This window comes from Phalaenopsis equestris, unplaced genomic scaffold (genome assembly GCF_001263595.1).
Source record: "Phalaenopsis equestris unplaced genomic scaffold, ASM126359v1 Scaffold000006, whole genome shotgun sequence".
Lineage (NCBI taxonomy): Eukaryota > Viridiplantae > Streptophyta > Magnoliopsida > Asparagales > Orchidaceae > Phalaenopsis > Phalaenopsis equestris.
The window spans coordinates 1,509,408-1,530,120 of record NW_018164448.1 but is presented as its reverse complement, the minus strand read 5'-3'; the positions used below and the strand labels follow the sequence as shown (position 1 = coordinate 1,530,120).

Below are 20,713 nucleotides of genomic sequence, written 5' to 3'. Positions count from 1 at the left end.
AGAATTGTTGAGATGGAGAATTACTTAGGGCTTCGATTGACACACAATTGAAATCACACCGCAGAAAATATGAACTCCAATTCGAGAAATCCTGAACAAATAAAACTCAAACAAAAGCACAACAAAGTACTATAAGAAAAAAAACACAATAGGATTTAATGTGGAAAAACTAGAGAACATGAAAAACTGATGGGGAACCACACCGCACCAAAATTCCATTATAAAAAGTTAAAATTGTCTAGAGATAACACTCATATCAACTCTTTGCAAACATGGGAACTTATGTAATATCACTTCAAACCTTCCTCTTGATCATAAGAGAAAGCCCTTGTTCTGAAATTACACTCTTGACAATTCACCTTCAGGAAGAAATCTAGTCGAGAAACAATGCATGTGAGAGAGAAAGCAACCTCTTGGCTCCAAAACTAGGCTTTTAACTTTGGAATTGGGAGAAAGCCCTAAGTAGAGGTTTAAATATTTTGCACGCTTGGGAAGAAAAGCTAGAAGATCAAACCTGTAGCGTGGTTACACTGCTGTTCGACGTAGGTATGTCATCTACCATAGCTACGCTCGTTTCAGGCGTGCCTACGCCATGCTGCAGATGTAGAATTACAGAGTTCTGTTCCATTGAGTATTGATGGCTCCGCACTCCAATAATTTTTAATTTATTTATAAAATTAAAGCATTGTTTATTTGTTCTTATGTCCTTTTCAGTCCCACCTTTATTGATTGTTCACTGAAGTGTTATTTAGAATAATAGAAGAACCAGCATACGCGGAATAAATGAATAGGAAACTAGCTAAGAGCTTGTTTGTTTAGGAGTAGATGGACTTCCAAACCTTAGCTTGGCACATCTTCGAGGTCATTCAAAATGATAGGAGAGGACACGTGGAACACCTTCAAGGTGATTCAAAATCTTTTTAAGGAATCCAAAATATACATCACACATGCACAAGGAAATGATAACTATAAAGACCAATTTATCCTCAATTGAAGGTTGCACAAAGCTTAAGATGTAGTTATTGATTAAAAGATAGATTGATTCATTCAAAACATGGAATTATGTGCAGTCTAATTGTGTTAATCAATTGTTCACTCAAAGCTCCTAATTTTGCCGATCAAGCTTGTTTGTGAGTCTCGGTTCAGGAGGTGAAGCCCCAAATTTTTTTTCCATATATAGAGCATCGAAGCTGCACTTGTAGCATCCTATCGCAGTCAATAGTGTTCTAGGGCCCATAAAATAGCATTGTTGCGCCCAATCCAGGTTTAGAACTTGAGAGCACCACACTGCAACGCTTGAATGAAGCGCACTAATTCACCTTTGTAATGCTGCGGCGCCCTGGAGCCAACAATCGACTTCAAGTAGTTTTTCACTTAAGGATTTAGTTTTGTTGATAGGAATGTATTGGATTTCAAATTCTCTTGTGCTAAGGAAAGGATTTGGAGTGTCGTGGAGTATTCCAAAGTGTGGAATTCTTCTCATTTTTTTCATAGTGGATATCTTGGTATGGTTTGGCCCTATAGTTTTTTCCAATTATGTTTTCTATGATTTTCTTGTTTTGTGCACTTCTGTTCAAGCCTTACTTCGGAAATCAATTTATGCAAGTTTACATCTAATACATGTAATGTTAAATGTGGTGTGGGTTCTTTGGGAATCCCCCTAGGGGATTGTTCTCCTCCATGAAGATAACAAACCTAGAGATTACTTTATAAATGCTTGTAAAATTTAATTTGTGCCACCCTCCACCCTTGACAAAATAATTAATTTATGTGCCCATATGAAGGAAAAACCCCGGTAAAGTCATTAATAATAAATTTCATCTATTATATTGCATGAGGTTCTTCTGCACATCTCGGTCCACTTTTTTTTATCAATTGTTCAAACTCTCTTATTCTCTATTTTTTCCCCTCATTTGTATTTGTCATTCTCTCTTCCTGAATTACTCGTCGTGCCATTCTTACTCTACTAACCTTTTAGTGTCCCAAATTTCGGATTAAACATCTCTTTATGGTGCTATCATTGAGATCAATGGAACGAACAATGAAAAGAGGACTAGAAGTTCATGAGGACCTAAAGAGCTTTTATTTAGCATGAAACAATGTTTCGATTTCGTTTGTTGAAGAGGATTCAACATCAATGAAGGAGGTGTTCTGGGTGCAATTCCATGCATTGAAGGGGAAAAAAAACAAGCTACTTATTCAAACTTCTGATGGGAGATCAAAGAACTATCATTGCAAGGGTACACGAGGAACATGGAAAGCGATTGCCAATGGGGTTGCCCTATGGTTGCAAGAAGGGATAATGGCTCGAGTTGAAGCTTTAAAGGAGATCATCCCCATCAAAGGGCCTCAATCCTACGCCATCATTATACCTCTAATGAGATCCCTAAGTGCTCCAGTTATTTAGGTAGATTTTTTGAAGTGTTTGATTGATGCAATTAAACGTCTCATTCGATTTGAGGCCTTGATGGCCTTGCTTTTCAATGCAGTAAGTGATTTGGTGGTTCAAGCTTCACCACGCAAGCATCCTTAGGGGAAATTTTTATAATTAGCTTATTTATCTCCCTAGCTCCTAAAATTTGGGCAAATATAGCTATAAACTTATTTGTTTTAGATGGACTGTCGTTGTAACCCCTCTGAATTATATGTTTTAATGTGATTGTCAGATGTATCTTACTCACATTATTAAAGGTTTAAAAGACTACTGATTTAGATTTTTAGTTTCTAAGAACATTTTTAAGACAACATCAGAGCTATTGGAAAAGATAATTGAGTATTTCAATATGGAGTTGACTAGGGGCTCTGAATTTTCTGCTTCTATTGTAAACTAAACTTCAATAGGGAGAAAGAATATGTAGTGATCCAGTGTTAGCTTTGTTAGTTTGGTGGATGCTCGGATTCCAAGGGTCTGTTTGGGGCAGCTGCAGCTTCTCATCTTTTTAATTGCAGTTGCGTTGCTCCAAGAAGCTGCTGCAGAGAAGCTGTTGCGGGAAGCTGAGTGTCTGTTTGTTGCAGCTATGTGAAAACAGCTGTGGGGCAGCTGTTTCTGGAAAATTAATAATTTTGCCCCTGTTTAGTAAAACTGTTTAAAACATAACTATGATCATTCTGCCCATGTTTAAAACAAAGTTGTAGAACTAATTAGTTTTTTTCTCATCATTTTTAAAGGGCACATGGGACTTATATGCATCACAATTCATTTATATAAGATTGACATCATTACATATAATATATCTTTGACCATTTGTTGGTTATTGACTTTTATTTCTCATCCTAGTTAAGCCCACTGTGGTGGAAATACTAAAATGAGGATGGAAAATAACTTCATTTCATTGGATATGCTGCTTAGTGTTTGTGCTTATGTTGAAGTTGCTAAACATACTCGACCTAGACAAGGAAAATCCATGTCCAGTTAATCTAGATAATATGAACGACAGAATGTAATAAAACAGAGAAAGGTAATGCAAGCAGAAAATATAAAATCAGTGTGGGGTTGACGCTAACAAATCAAAGCAATTGTAGATAACACTAACAAAAAAAAAACACGACTCGAATTGATAACAAGTTTACAATGGTGCTTGTCAAATATCCAAATTTTCATGATAGAAGCAAATACACTAATTTGCATTATCACTGCATCAAGGAATCTATCACAAGAAAAGAGGTGCAAGTGGAGTGTAAAGTCTCAAGATGAAGTAGCACATTTTTTACTAAGTCGCTCAAAAGTAAGAACTTATTAAGACATGAAGCTTGCTTCAATCTTCTCATTCTTGATTCCAGAAACCTAAGACTGCACAACAAAGCTATTCATCTTGGTGCCAAAGCTCCTCTTCTCCAAGAAAATTCTCTTCCTCCATCTGCAGGATGTCAGAAAATTCTACGGCTTTCTTTTTCTTCCAACGTTTCGCGTGAGAGCGGGAGGGGGACAAAAGGAAGCTGGTTTCGAAAGGAAGCAAGACGATGAAAAGAATACTCGTTAATGGCTTGGTTGTGTGAGATGCGCTGGAGAAGAGGAGGCGAGGGGAGCAGATCGCGGTTTGTGTTCTTTCACTGGAGAAGAAGAAATGAGAATCACATATGTTAATCGGGGAAAAAGCCGAGAGAGGAAGCCAGGACACGGGTTTCTCATTGTGTTTGGCGTTCGGGGTATATCACGGCCCTTTACAGGCGCACCTCCGCCCTAAACATCAATTTTTAGTGGCACGGCATCGCGCCGCAGCCTTGCAGCTACGCCAAACAAAGCCTAAATCTCAAAGTAGTTAAGCCAAGTAATCTCCCCACTCAGCCCTACGAAGTTCATTCTAACTTAAGAGAAAAACTAGAACTAGAATGCTGAAGAGTTTAACAATACAAAGGTATAAATAGCGACATGAAACTCTCTTAAGTTGATTTTTAAGGTGACCGAAGACATGAATCACATGCATGATGAAATGTCGCCTAGTGACGTATCCTCAAAAAATTATATCAGTCAGGCATAAATCTTGACATACGTTTAGATAGCTTCAAAAATTTAATATGGAATTACCTACACTCTAATTCAAATGGTCTTGATAAGACGAGCCAGTTGACATCGAACATGATTTGATTTGAGTCTAGATGAGCCCAGATCATGCACTTAAAACATCATAAGATGTTTTAAGATATATTTTGAGGGATCAAATGATCTCCAAAATTTTACAGTCAAATCGAGAGTCTCAACAAGGTAAATTTAACGAGTTCAATATCACTTAATTCTGAAATCATTAATGCACCTAAATAATCACCTGAACCTGTAAGAGAAAGTTGACAGAGCTACAAGCTCTTGAGAGTTCTTGAGCTCTGCCACCTCCGAACACCACCGTTAAGCTATCGCCATCTCCAGACGATTGTTTCCTGGTGACCATCGCCAGACCAACAACATCTAGCCTCTACCGTCGTCGGACCACCACATGCCTGCCTCCACGGCCGCTGCCGCCTAACTACTACCTTTGATGCTGCTAGACCACTATCGTTTGGCAGCCCTTGCCATTGGACCACTGTTGTCGGGTCGCTGACACCGTTGTACCAATGTCGTTTGGCCACCACCACTGTCAAACTACCATTGTCTGGCCACCACCGTCGCTACCGCCGAAACACCACCACCTGGTCGTTGTTGTTGTCGGATCACCACCATCTGGACGTTGTTGTCGGACCACCACCATCTGGTCGTCTTCGTCTTCGGACCACAGCTGCTCGACCACCAACTTCGTCGGACCAACGTCATTTAGTCATCGTCGTCGGACCACTGCTGTCGGACCACCACCATCATCGGACCATCATTGTCAAGTTGCCAACAATGTTGAACTATCTCCGTTGGGCCGCTGTAACCACCGTACCACCGCTAACCAGCCACTACCGTCGCCGCAACAGACCACCTCCATCGAGCTATTGTTATCAATGACGATGACCTCAAATTTTCTGGCACACGACCTTTACTGTCGTTTTTCTTTCAACAACCAAGTCGTCATTATCTCCAATGAATTCCGCCACTCATCTACCAGAAGTTAGATAGATAACCCCCACTTGTGTAATATTATTTTTGGCTATTCAAGGGCCACTAAATTCTTGTAATTAATCATTTCAACTACACTAGGTCCGATGATTTTTTCTGTTTTAGATTTTTCACCAAAAAACTTGTGTTATTCTCCCTGACAGTTGTTTCTTTTAACTGTATGGACATCAATATAGCACTTTACCACCATGAATGTACCAACTCGCAACACCTAGAAAGGTAGAATTATCCCCAATCATAGCCCACAAAGTTTAAAGATGAAACAAGAGATTAAATGATGTAATGATTCATTAAAAAATCCTTGATAGAATTCATCAGCCAAAATCTCTTCCGCTGAAGAGATTTTTAGGGCTTTATTATCGTGATGTGTAGTTTTAAATGTAAGGAGGTTTCTCTGCAAACTCTATTGGGCATTGTTATAATTGAAAGGGGAAAACGTGGAGTATATTTTATAAATACCATTTAATCTTGGACAAGAGGATCTTCTTTGGACCTCCGCTGACTACTGGTCTTGACTAGAATTCCTTAACTAGGAGAAAATCCCAGTTTAACATCCTTTTTTTTTTTTGAATAGATGATTTTTTTTCCCCTTAGGACTTATGTGCAATGCTCCATACTTGAAGTTATGAACATTCAGAGAACTGTTGCTTGAAATGTTTTTTGCAAGTTTAACAGGCTGACTTGTATCATCAATGTTCTTGTTGAAGCTCTTGGATCTCTCTATAAATATTATCTAATTTGATTTTCCACTCATAACTGTAGGAGCTGAAGCAATGTTTGCAGATCTTGGCCATTTCTCTGTAAAATCCATACAGGTCAACATCATTTGTTGATCTAATTCTGTTTTTTCTTTATTCGATAATCTTCATTGATCGAACTTCAAAAAATATGGATTCCAATAGCATCATAAATGCTTCATTTGCAGATTGCCTTCACTTTTGTAGTTCTTCCCTGCCTTTTCTTGGCATATTTTGGCCAAGCCGCCTTTCTGATGAAACATCCAGATTCAGTTGAAAGAGTTTTCTATGATTCTGTTCCAAGTGAGTCATCTTCCACTGTTTCCCTCCATTAGCTTTCAATAATCTTGTGTCAACCTTGGCCATCCTGTAAATTTTTAGCAGTAATTTGCTAAGCTGTGCCTGACTTAACTCTTAATTTGCTCCATTTGTGGATTTGGTGAGCAGAGGCTTTTTTTTGGCCAATATTCGTCATCGCTACTTTTGCTGCTATGATTGCAAGTCAGGCCATGATATCCGCAACGTTTTCCTGCATTAAGCAGTCCATGGCTCTTGGTTGCTTCCCTCGAATGAAGATTATCCACACCTCTAAGAGATTCATGGGCCAGATATATATTCCCGTTATGAACTGGTTCTTGATGGTTATGTGCATAATTATTGTTGCCACTTTCAGGCGCACAACTGGCATTGCTAATGCATATGGTAAGCACTTCAGAATCCTTTTACAGATATTTGAATGTAGCAACTGTTTCTCAGCTTTTTCTCATTCAAATGAATTCTGAATGGTTGTTTTCTGATATTTTAATTTCCACTTCTTTCCTGAGAAATATAATAAAGAGTGGAGAAAATAGGTTACCACACATGAAGCATACTGCAGCTCTGTTTTTTTTTTTTATATATATTTGGAATATTTACATAAATGCCACTCAAATTCCTATGTATTTACATGTTTACAATTAAACTTTTAACTTTTAGATACATAACATGCCACTTGTAAAACTGTCATTGCTCAGTCGAAGTCTCAAATGCGAAAAGTAGAGGTTTGCGGTAGGTTATCTATAGCCCGCATAAAAATTGTCAAAAACCAAGGACATAACATCTCACCCATGCATGAAAAATTGTATTTTTGAAGTGATACTGAAGATTTGAGTTGTATAAATGTAAAAAATAAAATTTAGGTGATATGTAAATACATATGAATTGGGTGGTTCTCTTTTTGGACAATTTTTAAATTCTTAATTTTTTTTTTTATTTTTCGGGCATTTACATACATATCACAAAATTCTTATGCATTTACATACCTAACACCTTTACTTTTTTACATTTATACCCCCCAAATCTTTCATAACACATCAAAAATACCATCATTTTTACTTTTAAATAGTGAAAGGCACCTTGTCATGCATAGTTAAGGTGACATGTATGTAAAAATTTAATTTTAGGTGTTAGATATGTAAATATATAAGAATTGAATGATGTGCATGCAAATTTTCCTTTATTTCTTTGGATAAAGATGACACTTTTTGAGAAATGATGGCCTTGGTATGTAAAAAATGCCCCCCTGTTCTTTTGTAAAAGAGATCCCAATGCTAACTTGTTCAGCCTCATGCTGCAGGCATAGCTGAGGTTTTAGTGATGTTGGTGAGCACTACATTGGTGACACTCGTAATGCTCCTCATATGGCAAACCAACCTATTTCTCGCCCTGAGTTTTCCGGCCATATTTGGGACGATAGAGCTCATCTACTTATCTGCAGTTCTTAGCAAGGTACTGGAAGGTGGGTGGCTTCCACTCGCATTCGCTTCTTGCTTCCTCTTCGTCATGTACGTCTGGAACTATGGAAGTGTGCTCAAGTACCGCAGTGAGATGCGAGAAAAAATCTCCATGGATTTCATAACCGAGCTCGGGTCCTCGCTCGGAACCGTCAGGGTTCCGGGCATTGGACTTGTGTACAATGAGCTGGTACAGGGCATCCCCTCAATCTTTGGCCAGCTTCTTGTTGCCCTCCCAGCCGTCCACTCAGTCATCGTATTCGTTTGCATAAAGTATGTACCCGTTCCCATCGTTCCTCTAACCGAACGGTTCCTTTTTCGAAGAATTTGCCGCAAGGAATTCCACATGTTTCGATGCGTCGCGCGCTACGGATACAAAGATGTTAGGAAAGAAGACCACCACACGTTCGAGCAGCTATTAATCGAGAGCCTGGAGAAGTTTTTGAGAAAGGAAGCTAAAGAACTTGCATTGGAGATGAGCCCAGAAGAAACCGATGCTGACAATGGCTCACTGTCACCTGATGTTCCTGAGCTTCGCGTCCCATTACTTTCTGGTAAGAGGATGGGTGGTGCCAAGACTGCCGGGGTGGAAGATGGTTCGTTGATTCCGTCGACTTCGTCGCCGGCGGCTGAAGATCCGAGTTTGGATTATGAACTTTCAGCACTAAGAGAAGGGAGAGAATCGGGATTCACTTATCTGCTTGCTCAGGGTGATGTGAGAGCAAGAAAGGATTCTTGGTTCACAAAGAAGCTTGTGATAAACTACTTCTATTCATTCCTGAGAAGGAATTGCAGAGCTGGTGCTGCAAATATGAGTGTCCCTCATATGCATATTATTCGCGTCGGAATGACATATATGGTTTGAACTCAATTTCTAAGTCTCTATGGTGATGACTAGATTGAGATTCCATGTATTGTTTTGTTAATAAGCAGTTAATGGAATTAGAGATGGGATGGTATAGTTTGCAAGCATTTATGCTGCATTTCATGCACTATGCAGGCTGTCTGAAGGGCAGAATCTTATAAAAATTAATGTCTATGTTTTGTTAGGGGAAGTTGAGTCCAAAGAATAATATAGGTGATTCGAAACTGCATGTTATTGTTTTTGTTTTTGATTTATTTGCTCGTGACAAAATGGTTGAGAGTTTTAGACATAATTGCATACTTACCGAGACATAAGATTGAGAGAATTTTGATATGCTATAAAGCGAAACATCTCAATATTTATTAATATTACGCATATTATCAATTTTATAACACGAAAAATAATCAATTATTTTGATATAACATTTGAAGTCAAGAGATATTCAATTCTCAATAGGATCAAAATGGTGATTTTCTTAATTTTTTTAGAACCATAATCACTGTCTTATAATCAACATGTTCCTTCTAAGTTATTAAAAGCTCATTTAATTTCTTATAAATAAAAAATAAATATTATAGAAAATAATCATATGTTCATTTCTTATTCTATGTGTGTAAATCAATTCACTATTTTTTATAAAATTTTGAGAAAATTGATGAAGTTTCATGACAACATCAAAACCTATTTATATTCAATTAAATGATCAAATCAATAAATTTCATTACTTTTCAAAGCATGATTTCTAACTTCAAACAATCAAATAAATTCTAAATAAGAAGTTAATGGAGCACAGCCCATGCCATTCAAAATATATTCTCTAGTCATTCAAATTAAAGCTGATTAGATCAATCAAATCAGCATAGAATACCACAGCTGATATAATCTACAGAAAGAGAAGAAGACATAATGGAGGACAAGAACTAAAGGCAGTGGAGGCAAAGATCCCCTTCCAATGCCCACAACAAAACAAAAGGCACATGCAGTAGTGAAAAGGTAAGAAAGGCAAGATAAAGAGAAGGAAGTGGGGGAATATATTCAAAGAAGACCAAAACAAAAAGATAATAACAAAAGCAGCGGGGAAAAGAAAAAAATATAAATAACCTCATTTATTTACTTATCTAATACCTAAACATTCATATTTACATACATAGCGTGAAACCCCTTAAGTAGGAAGAAGTTAAAACTTTCAAGTATTGTGGTATCTTTTGGTGTAATAGTTGGAGTTTAGATATAAATTCCAAAATTAACCACGCTTGCATGGGAGTACTCTTGGAATGTGTGACTACTTCAGAAGTTAGACCATTGGGTCAACCATTAGACTAAGCGAATAATATCTCGATGAGTAAGAGTTTGGACTGCTACAAACAAATAGTATTAGAACATTACACATGCCTAAAGATAGGAAGTAAATCTCACAATGGAACTACCTCTAGAATTCTATATGTCTGTTTAATGATTATGGGTTATGCAAACTGATGAGGATATCAATTACTTGAATAGAGAGAGATTGTAAAACCCTCTCAAGTAGAATGAAATTGAATATTTGAACATTGAGACGTCTTTTGGTGTCACGATTAGAATTTTGATAGAAACTCAAATGTTAAGTATGCTTATACGAGAGAACTCTCTGGATGACTGACCTCCTGGGAACTTACATCAATAGGACAAAATTGTGATTCCAATAGACCAAAGTAGATAATGTATCGATGAGCGAGAGTTCAGACTTACAAATTTCACTTAAATCTTTAACATCACATAAAAATATCTTCATCTCTATCTTCTTAAAAGTGAAGTACATATTTTTAATAAATGGGTTTATGATGCAAAAGTAATATAAATGTAAATATCAAATATTGGGTATTTCATATATAAATACAAAAGAGGCGTGCGGTACATCTAAATTTCCCAAACCTTGAATGTCACATTCAAGCTTCACCTTCTTCTCTTTAAAATAAAAAAAATAAAAAATGCAATCTTGAAACTTGTGCAATTCATAGATAACGTACGAGAATTATCTAAAGTTTAAATGGCAGTTTAAAGTTGGAGCATATTTAAATTTATATTTAGTTAAGATTAGCATTCATTTACACCCTAATAATAATTGTGAGCCAAATATTTTAAAACATATAAGAAATACTTAAAATTCTTTTTTTATATTTGCAGCAAAATTATACACATGCAGACAGACCTATGTATACAAAAAATATTTACATGCATATCATACAATTATTATGTGTTTATAATCCTTAACATCAATATTTTGAGACTTATTGTTGTGGCATACAATTATTATGTGTTTATAATCCTTAATCGCGGCGGTAGAATAATAAATTATCGTGTTAGCACTGCACAAAAATTCAACACACACTCAGAAGAAAGAAGAAAGAAAACAATATGTAATGACTTGAGAAGTTTTTATGTGGAAAACTCATATAAGAAAAAAAAATTACGTAACTTCACTTAATTGAAAACATCAACTATAAACTAAAGATTATAAGTTTATCTCATAGGTTGGAAAGTGTTATAAAGTCTTTCGGGTTATAATGTCAACTCGCGGATGAAATTATCACAAGAAATAGACGTCGATCGATGGTGATGGTGATGCTGGCAAGTGGTGGTCGACGGTGGTCGGTAGTACTCGAAGGTGACAACAGATATACTAGATTATAGTTTTTTTTTTTTTAACTTCAAGCTCTTTCTCTTCTTCTCTCTCTCATAAGAGGGGTAGGGCTTTATTTGTAAAATCTCAATTACAATTAATGAGAGAATTTGAACCACTTTGATTGGATAGCTCGGAGAAGTTCTCTAGATCAGACAGTGTTTAATGAACATTTGAGAGCTTTAACGATGTCAGAATTAAGCAATCTTGGGGCATTGGATTCTTCTTGTCAAAACGCTCGATAGACTATGAACGCGACAAATTCAACATCCATTTGACATTTCAAATGTGTCTGAAAAAATTTCAAATATGATTTAACGTCTTAATCTGGGCTTGATTTGACTCAAATTAGATCAATTTTGGTATCAATGAGTCTGTCTCATCAAATCAATCAATTTGACTGTATGTTTGCTGAAATCGAACTTTCAGATGACTTTCGATCGAAATTTTAATATTTCTTGTTAAAAACTATGCATCGAGACCCATGCAATATTTTAAGATTCATGCTAGGTGTAAGATATTTGATTTCATTTATTAAAATGTTAAAATAGTAATAACATTATGTGATATGAATGATTTGGGCCATAGAAATACAGAGGTTTAGATGTTCCAAGTGTAAATATTTAAGAATTTGGTGGCACATATGTAAATGTCCTTTCTTAAGTAAAATTACATTATGGTCCTTCGTAACAATTTCATTTCCTTAATTCCTGCACCCAGAGAGAACAAAGATCGGGCTTCTCGTCTTCTTTTCTTCTTTTTCACGCCCATGCTTCCAACAGCAACAGTAGAACAGGGGAAAAAGGTTGAGAGCTTGATGAGTTTTCCATTCTTTCCCATCATCTGACATCAATTTCCCTTCTCGCATTCCCACTTCTCTGCTTCTCTCGGGCTCGGAGCGTCCTTTATCTGTTCCTCCCCCCTCTTTCGCTCTTGTGGAGATTTGGCATTAATGGCGGAAAAGAAGCAGGGATTTGCTTCAATCCTTTTTCTGGTGCTTGTGCTCAGTGGGGTTTGCTCTGTTTCAGCCGCATTTCCTGCAAGTGGGTTTGTTTGTCTCACTGCCGTTTTTATTTCCTTCACACCTAATATGCCTCCTTCTTGCAGAGTTAGTGGGTGGATTGTTTTCCAATGCCGCCTCAGCAATCTTGAAACGATTGTGGACAATCACTTCTGCTCCAAAGACTGGTATAGCTCTGCCGTTGGTGTTCTTTGATGTTTGGGATTTTAGTGATGGTGTTTGATTGTATTAGTTGTTTCTAGTGATCTCCGGCCGCCCATTGATGAAATTTGAGAGTGGGTACACTGTGGAGACGGTGTTCGACGGTAGCAAGCTTGGAATTGAGCCATTTTCAATTGAAGTCTTCAAGGGCGGCGAGCTCTTGGTTCTGGACTCTGTTAACAGCAATATTTTCAGGATATCTCTGCCGCTGTCCAGATGTGAGTCCATCTTTTTCAGCCTCGCTCTTTTGTTAGATCTTTCTCTTTTTACCCGAAGGTTTGGTGGGTTATGCGCGAGATTCCTGCTCTTATCACCTTTTTACCTTTTGGCTCTTACGCATGTTTTGTAGTTTCGTAATGATTTTCTGCGAGGAGGAGAATGTTTTTAGGCACTTCAATAGTTTATTGCCATTTAGTTAGTGGGGCTGAGTTGTGTTTTTGGTTGGCTTTTTGCGGTGTGATACTGTAAATAGTTAGATCTACCTTTCGTTATGTTTCTGCAGAAGTACGCTGTATTGTGATAGAAAATAATGGTGTTTGTCTTCTTGTTTGGATTATCTAATCGGTAGTAATTGTGCTCTATTTAAATATGTTGCATTCTTTAGGGATTCCCAGAAGCAATTAGAATTCTCAAGGCAATTATTGTTTCTCTTACCAGTATGTAATTTGATTTCTTCTGAATTGTTTAATATTTGAGGCGCTTGGTTTTATTTGGATCACTTGGGGACAATTTTGTCCGCATATTCATTCCTAACTATTAGCCTATCAACACCACAACTTTTAACTTCCTGTTGTTGTATTAAACATATTCATTTCATGTTCTCTAACACATTTTCAGAATCTTTGCAATTTGTAAATCAGTGCATTATTCTGTTCGTTAATATTTTCTGTTGTAGAAATTTTCATTAGGAGTCCAAATTTCTCTTGGGGAAACTTGATGAAACATACAACCATCTAATATTGATGATTTTAATGGCTTCTACTTTATTAATTTATACTTTTTTGACCATACTGTGGTATTCCAAGTGCTTTACAGCACCTACATTTATCCTTGGTGCATTATCTCATCCTTGTGCTACTCTTCCTTCATTATCTATACAACAAAGTCATTATGACATACACCAATGAAGACCAGGCACTTCTTACACTAAATTGGCTTTGTCACTGATTAAGAAGGGCTAAACTATATGTTCATTTGTGCTGTCATTCCATTCCATTTTATCAATTTGTCCGCGACTGTTTCAGATTGGGTAAGTGTTAAATGATACTGAAACTGAGAAATTACAAATGTATTTGGGGTCTGCCATCTCTAAAAGAGGTTAACAGAATAAGTGCTAACTTCCTGGGCTCATCCTTTACTTGTTTGCTTAGAAAAAGAACAAGTCTTTTGTATTTAACATCTCAATTTATGTTGTATTTTTCTAGACTTCCCAATCAGTGGTTGACTGGAATAACTATATTTTGTTGCTAAATGCTGTTGCTGTACCATTTCGAAAAAAAAGGTAAAGACTCTTGTGATGTGTTTATGGAATAAAAATACGTACAATTGTATTGATTAAAAATAGAAAATGGATTGCTAGTATTTTAGAAATTTTATGGATCATTTTTACATTGAGGCATTTACCAACATAACAGGCAATTCTCATGTATTTACATATCTCACACCTAAACTTTCATATTTACGGTCTTAGCTTTGAATTCTTTAATATCACAATAAAAATAATACTATCATCGGTTTTTTAAATGTGAAGTACAACTTTTCATGTATAGGTTTAAAACACTGAAGTGCTATTTTGTACACACAAAAGTTTTGTGAGATTGTAAATACATAAAAGTTGTGTGCTAGGTACATTAATGCGAAAGTTTTGGTGGTAGATACGTAAATACATAAGAATTGTGTGCTAGGTATGTAAATTTTACTATTCGAACAGGCCTACAAAGCCTTGAACAATGTTTATTCATGTCATCAGCATTTGAGTTCCCATTTTGATAGTTTTTTTATTCTTGAACAGTAGCTGCTGTTGTCTTGTGCTATATCCCCATTTTTCTTACTTGGGAGCCAAAGAACATCTGAAAAATTGCTTCATCTTTCCTAATTGTATTCATTATAACTACTCATATTTCCTGATTACTGTTGCTGTTTTTTTTGCAGACAGTAGGCCCAAACTTGTTGCTGGTTCGGCAGAAGGTTATCCTGGTCATGTTGATGGAAAGCCACGAGAAGCAAGGTTGAATCACCCGAAGAGTTTAACTGTCGACGATAGGGGAAATATATATGTTGCAGATACTATGAATATGGCAATTAGAAAAATAAGTGACACAGGTATGCTAGTGGGGCAACAACACTGAAATGGTAGTGTTTTTTTTCTTAGTTTTTTTTTTGAGAATGCTGGGTGTTTTCTTCTTTATTTTTTTAATGGAACTAGTTCCCATTTCCTAATACTGTTTACTTCAGAATTCTTATGCCAATCTTATCAGTTACAAGTCCATCCACATCTATTCATAGATGCTTCTGTCTTCATCATTACTTTGTCATGGTTGTAGCTGCATCGTGCTTTATTAACACAATTACCTCAACAAATGGACTTAGTAGAGAGATTTGAAATCAACATATTTTTCTGCTTGCTCTGTGATGCTTTAAAGATATCTCATCCCCAACTAATTTGCGGCCATATTTAAGATATTGATATCCTTCTCACAAACATTTGTAGGGTTAACATGGTAAGCACCTTCAAGCTGATGGTTCTTGGAGTAGGCCTGAAGCTAGGATGGGAGAAATTTGAATTATTGTTTCGCCAAAGGTTCTGTGAAGATATCAGCAGGCTGGTCCTGCCTATTAATGTAGTGGATTTGAAGTAGACCAAATTGAATCTGACCCCTAATAAAGTGACAGTCGATCTCGGTATGGTTAGTGTGGATATGGAACACCGAATTAGTAGAAATGGCCATAGACGGTTGTCACAATAGATTTTCATTAGATGTGATTGGTCTGCACTGAATTCAACAAGGAGGCGCATTAGCCGCATTATATTAGAGGTTGTGGCAATGAGCTCTCTATACCACGCTTTTGTGGATGAGCGATGAACAATATGTTGCTTCTTTACTACCCGGGAGATGGGAGTATTCTCTAAGGAAGTGCAAACTCCAGTAGTAATCTGGCGGTTTTTTGCATCTCCGACCCAATTATCATATGTGTAAGTTTGTAGACTCAATTTACAATGTGAAATTTTAATGTCGTAGTCTATTGTGCCATGGAAATACCTTAATACGCATTTTAGAAGTTGGAAGTGATAAGTAGCAGGACAATCATGTGTTGGAGAGTTCCTGTAATAATTTTGTAGGATTTGTCATAGGCTGCGTGTTGTTGAGAGTACTCTCTCTTGCTTGGCAAAGGAGTGGAGACTGCTTTACATCCCAGTATATTGGTTTGTAGGAGAATCCAAGTGAGATAGCTTTGCCATCCATAATTAAGTAGCTATCATTGCGAGTAACTTCAATTCTTAAGAATCGAGAGACATGACCGAGTTGTTTGATTTGAAACCATGAGATGAGACGAGTGGTGAGGGACTGAATGACAACCATACTTTCTTTGGTAATCAATATGTTGTCGACATAGAGAAGTATAAAGAACTTTGACTCGAATTTGTGCGAGATGAGCAATGATGGGCCCGTCTTATTGATTTGAAAACCTTCGTGAATAAAAATGACTATAAACTATTGCCTAATTGTCTTTTTGAGTCCATACAATGCCTTTTTGAGTGGACACACATGTTTAGGAAACTGAGGGTCGACATAACCCGCCGGTTGTTTCATATACATATTTTCAGACAATGTGCTGTGGAGAAATGCATTCGAAACGTTAAATTTTATTATGAGTCGGTTTTTATTGAAAGCAATGGTGAAGAACACTCAGAGAGTTGTCTTCTTGGTCATAGGGCTAAATGTCTCGTAGTACTTCACTCCATACTCTTGATTATACTCTTGAGCAGTCAGTTGAGCTCTATATCGTGCCACCGTCCCATCCAAATTTTATTTGGTGCAATATGTCCAATGACACTCGAGAAGCTGTTAATCAGTCGATGGCTGAACGCATACCCTAGTACCTTGGGCTTGAAGGGTGAAGAATTCTTCATTCATGGCTTTCCTCCAATGAGCACACTTGGTTGCATGTGTGTAGGCAGTGAGATCTGGAGGATATATTCGTTGATGTAGGAAGTTAAGTTTGTGCACCAACTTGATCCTCCTGGTTTTGCTTCGGTTAATGATAAGACGGGGTTGATGTTGGTCTATGGATTGTGGTATTGGAGCAGTTGGCATAGGAGGCGGCAATGTAGTAGTGGAAGAGATTTTAGTGGATGCAGATGGTGTATTTTGTACAAGGAGCCCTTGATTGATTGCCAAATGAGGGTGAATGTGTTTGAGATGCAGATGTAGGTACAAGAAGGGATTGGAGATTGAAGAGGGATGTGGTGGAGGTGGAGATGTATTCGATAGAGTTCAAGAGTTGTAAGGGAAGACATGTTCCTAAAATACTAAATGTTGAGATATGAAATGTTTGACTGTGCTGTGTTCATTGCTGTTGAAGCCCTTATGATCGCAGGAGTACCCAAGAAATATGCAAGGTTGGGAGCAAGGTGCAAGCTTATGTGGCATATGAGAGTGTAACGAGGGATAACTTTAACAACCAAACACTTTGAGATGGGAGTATGTAGGTTGGTGATTGTAAAGTTTTTAAGGTGGTTTTAATGTTGTATTTTTTGAAAGACATTCAATTAATTAGGTAAGCGTCAACAAGTACAGTGTCCACCCAAAATTTAAGGGGAAGAGATGTGTCATGAAATAATGCTCGTGTGGTTTTAATGAGATGCCAATGTTTACGCTTTGCAATCCTATTTCATGCAAGAGTGTAAGGACATGAGAATTGATGGAGTATACTGTTGGTTTTATGAAAGTTTTTAAGGCAAAAACTCTTGTATTCACTCCCACCATTAGATCGAAGTATGCGAGTACAAGTGTTAAATTGTATATGAATCATTTTAATGAATTTACATTTGTGAGTGGCAGCAGAAATGTGAGAAATCATCAATAAAGATCAAATAGTATTTATAACCTGAGTAGCAAAATTATGGTTGGACCACATATATCAGTGTATTAAATTCAAAGGAGCATGCACATGTAAAGAAAGAAAAAGAAAGGTTGAACACGCTTATAAAATTATTGCTTGCTCGTACTCATTTACTATGATTCATGGATATAATATATAAAATGCTTATGATGAATGTTTATTACAAGAATTATGATTTAAGTAATGTCAAAAGTAATGTTATAGGTAGGTTACTACATGATTACTTACAATTCTAAATAATAGGAAATGATGAGATTCTTGACTTCTAGCATTCAGACAGAGATGAAACTCTCAGAACCGTTGAGATCAGATGATAACTGAATGTAGAATATTTTTGGTAAGACAGGAGTTATTGATAACTGATGTGTTGGGGGTTTCAACCTTTATCAATAGTTGATGTAGCCTTCGGGCTAGATGACGACTCAATGATATGGCATAATATGAAAAGAGTTATGCATATATAATTACAAGTGTCATTCCTATGATTAGATTGTTAAATCTTATAAATATGCTTATGATTAGATATGCATGATGATTACATATTTTATACAACTTTCATGTTTTTCTACATTATATGTTTTTTCTTTTACATCTTTTATATGATTATTACATGCGTTATGACATATAATTACAAGTGACTTTTCTATAATTAGATTGATGATTCTTACGAATATGTCTATGATTACACATTCATCATGTTTTCATGTTTTATACAGCTTTCATGTTTTTCTATATTACATGTCTTTTCTTTTATACATTTTATGTGATTATTGTATATTGTGATGTGTGTTGTGGACATGCTCATGAGTTACATATGAGCATGCATGTTATTTTTTTTCAGTCTATAAAATCTTATTCATAGCTTTTATTTTTTTGCTGCATTGCTATTCACTCTACATTGTTGGCTTTAAGGAAGAGCAAGAGACACCGTGCGAGTAGCCATGTGTGATTTGTACAATTTTTGCATGATAGTTTTAAGAGCTTGTACAGAGTTTTGGGCACATATTTTTATTATGTTAGATTTAACTTCTCTGTATGGATATATATGTGTAAATATGAATAAATTATGAAATAAAATATATCAAGTATGTTTGTGGGGATTTAGTTAAACTAGTTTATCACCTAATATATGTCAAGACGAATGCTGATGGCAATTTAGTCTGATCAAATCGTATGCCTTTGTTGCATCGTAGTTGACTTTTAAGGCGGGTCAGTTGGGGTGACAAAAAGTGGTATCAGAGCATGGTTAGTGAATGAAAAGGATGATAGAAGCGTGCTGGGTTTTGAAATAAGAATGAGAACAATATGAATTGATTTATCTAGAGCTATAGATTGATGCATCTGAGGTGAGTAACCCATATGACTTAAGGTATCTTTGATTTATCTAGAGCTATAGAGTGATGTATCTAAGTTGAGTAACTCGTGTGACTTGAGGTGTTATGCATGCATGAAAATTATTATATGCTAAATTACATTTGAATAATAAATTGCGTCAATACAGATGAATATGCTTGAAAGAGAATTAGAAAGTACTGAAGAACAGTCTCTTAGGCCAATTGCAGAGCAAAAAACAAAAACTGAAAATATCTTAAACATATATGATAATCGGAAACAGAGCAAATGAGAAAATTAGAGTTACTGAGATACAGGGCATCATTTAGTTGATACCGCAAGTTGTTAGTGGTGAAAAGGATGATAGAAGCGTATTGGATTTAGAAGTAAGGACGCGATCAAATATGAATTGATTTATACGTAGTTATAGGTTGTTGCATCTGTGGTGGGTGACATATATAACTTAAGGTATCATGCATGCACGACATAATGATTAGATGATAAATTACGTTTGAATAATAAATTATGTTAATTCAAATGAATATGCCTGAAGGAGAACCAAGAAGTATTGAGGGTAATTTTTCTAGGCCAATTGCAGAGCAAGGAATACAAGCTGAAAAAAATCTTGAACATATATGATAATCATAACATAGAAAATGAGAAAGTTAGAGCCACTTAGTTGTAGGGCATCATTCAGTTGATATCACAAGTGGTTGACAAAATGGCTGCAATTGAAAGATTGTGCCTTATTATAGGGTCCTGATCTGAACTTGGGACAGAAATTGATCAACACTTGAAGATTTTTTAGACATTTAAGCTACTTGCATTCAAGTATACCAGTGACCTTATAACTGCTAAGGATTGGGAAGATTATGGATGATTTGATTTATCCGAAAAACATGAGAGTGTTGCTAACAACTTTCATGTTAGAAGGTGAAGCAGAGAGGTGATGACAGACACAACATAAAGAGAAATTTCAACAGACACCACTTCCATGAATATCTTGGGACAATTTTGTCAGAGTACTCAAGGATTGGTTTTTTTTTGCCTTCAGTTGGATTCACATTACAAGATAAATTTTTAATTTGACTCAAGGGTCTAAATCAGTTATGCAATATGAGTCAGAATTTACTTCTCTTTTCAAACATGAACTTCATTTTGTCAGTACGTAATAAGAAAAATGCCACAGATTTCTGTCCGGCCTCAGAGTTCAGTTGAGGTTGACTCTAGCGTTGTTCGAAGTCAGTGATTTTTGAGTGATAGTTGAAAGAGTCAGATGAATTGCAAACGAGTTGAACTTTTCTAGTCAATGATGACAATCCCAGGCAAACAAGAGAATATTTTGGCAAGGTAGAATAATTTCATATGAAGAAAATTAAATCAAAATGTAAGTTGGACAACCACAAACAGAAATACCAATTTGTGAATCGGTGGAAAAAAAATCATTTTAGGTTAGTATTTTATGGGTTCAG

The 20,713-nt window shown here is 36.3% G+C and overlaps 2 protein-coding genes across 4 annotated transcripts in view; both read left to right on the top strand.

Annotated features, from left to right (window-relative positions):
• The window catches only part of LOC110018204 (potassium transporter 23), a 28,697-nt gene extending 19,542 nt beyond the window's left edge, over window positions 1-9,155 (top strand). The window contains exons 7-10 of one of the 3 annotated variants that reach the window (XM_020715445.1): window positions 6,293-6,345; window positions 6,456-6,570; window positions 6,715-6,969; window positions 7,883-9,155. In XM_020715445.1, the coding sequence (XP_020571104.1) occupies window positions 6,293-6,345; window positions 6,456-6,570; window positions 6,715-6,969; window positions 7,883-8,904 (1,445 nt within the window). In that variant the 3' untranslated portion in view covers window positions 8,905-9,155. The remainder of the gene's footprint in view (window positions 1-6,292; window positions 6,346-6,455; window positions 6,571-6,714; window positions 6,970-7,882) is intronic. The other 2 variants (XM_020715447.1, XM_020715448.1) reach the window with 2 other exon arrangements.
• Window positions 9,156-12,264: 3,109 nt separating this feature from the next.
• LOC110018293 overlaps window positions 12,265-20,713 on the top strand; it is a 24,130-nt gene continuing 15,681 nt past the window's right edge. The window contains exons 1-4 of the mRNA XM_020715562.1: window positions 12,265-12,606; window positions 12,671-12,751; window positions 12,827-13,003; window positions 14,937-15,107. Of these exons, the coding sequence (XP_020571221.1) occupies window positions 12,516-12,606; window positions 12,671-12,751; window positions 12,827-13,003; window positions 14,937-15,107 (520 nt within the window). The 5' untranslated portion in view covers window positions 12,265-12,515. The remainder of the gene's footprint in view (window positions 12,607-12,670; window positions 12,752-12,826; window positions 13,004-14,936; window positions 15,108-20,713) is intronic.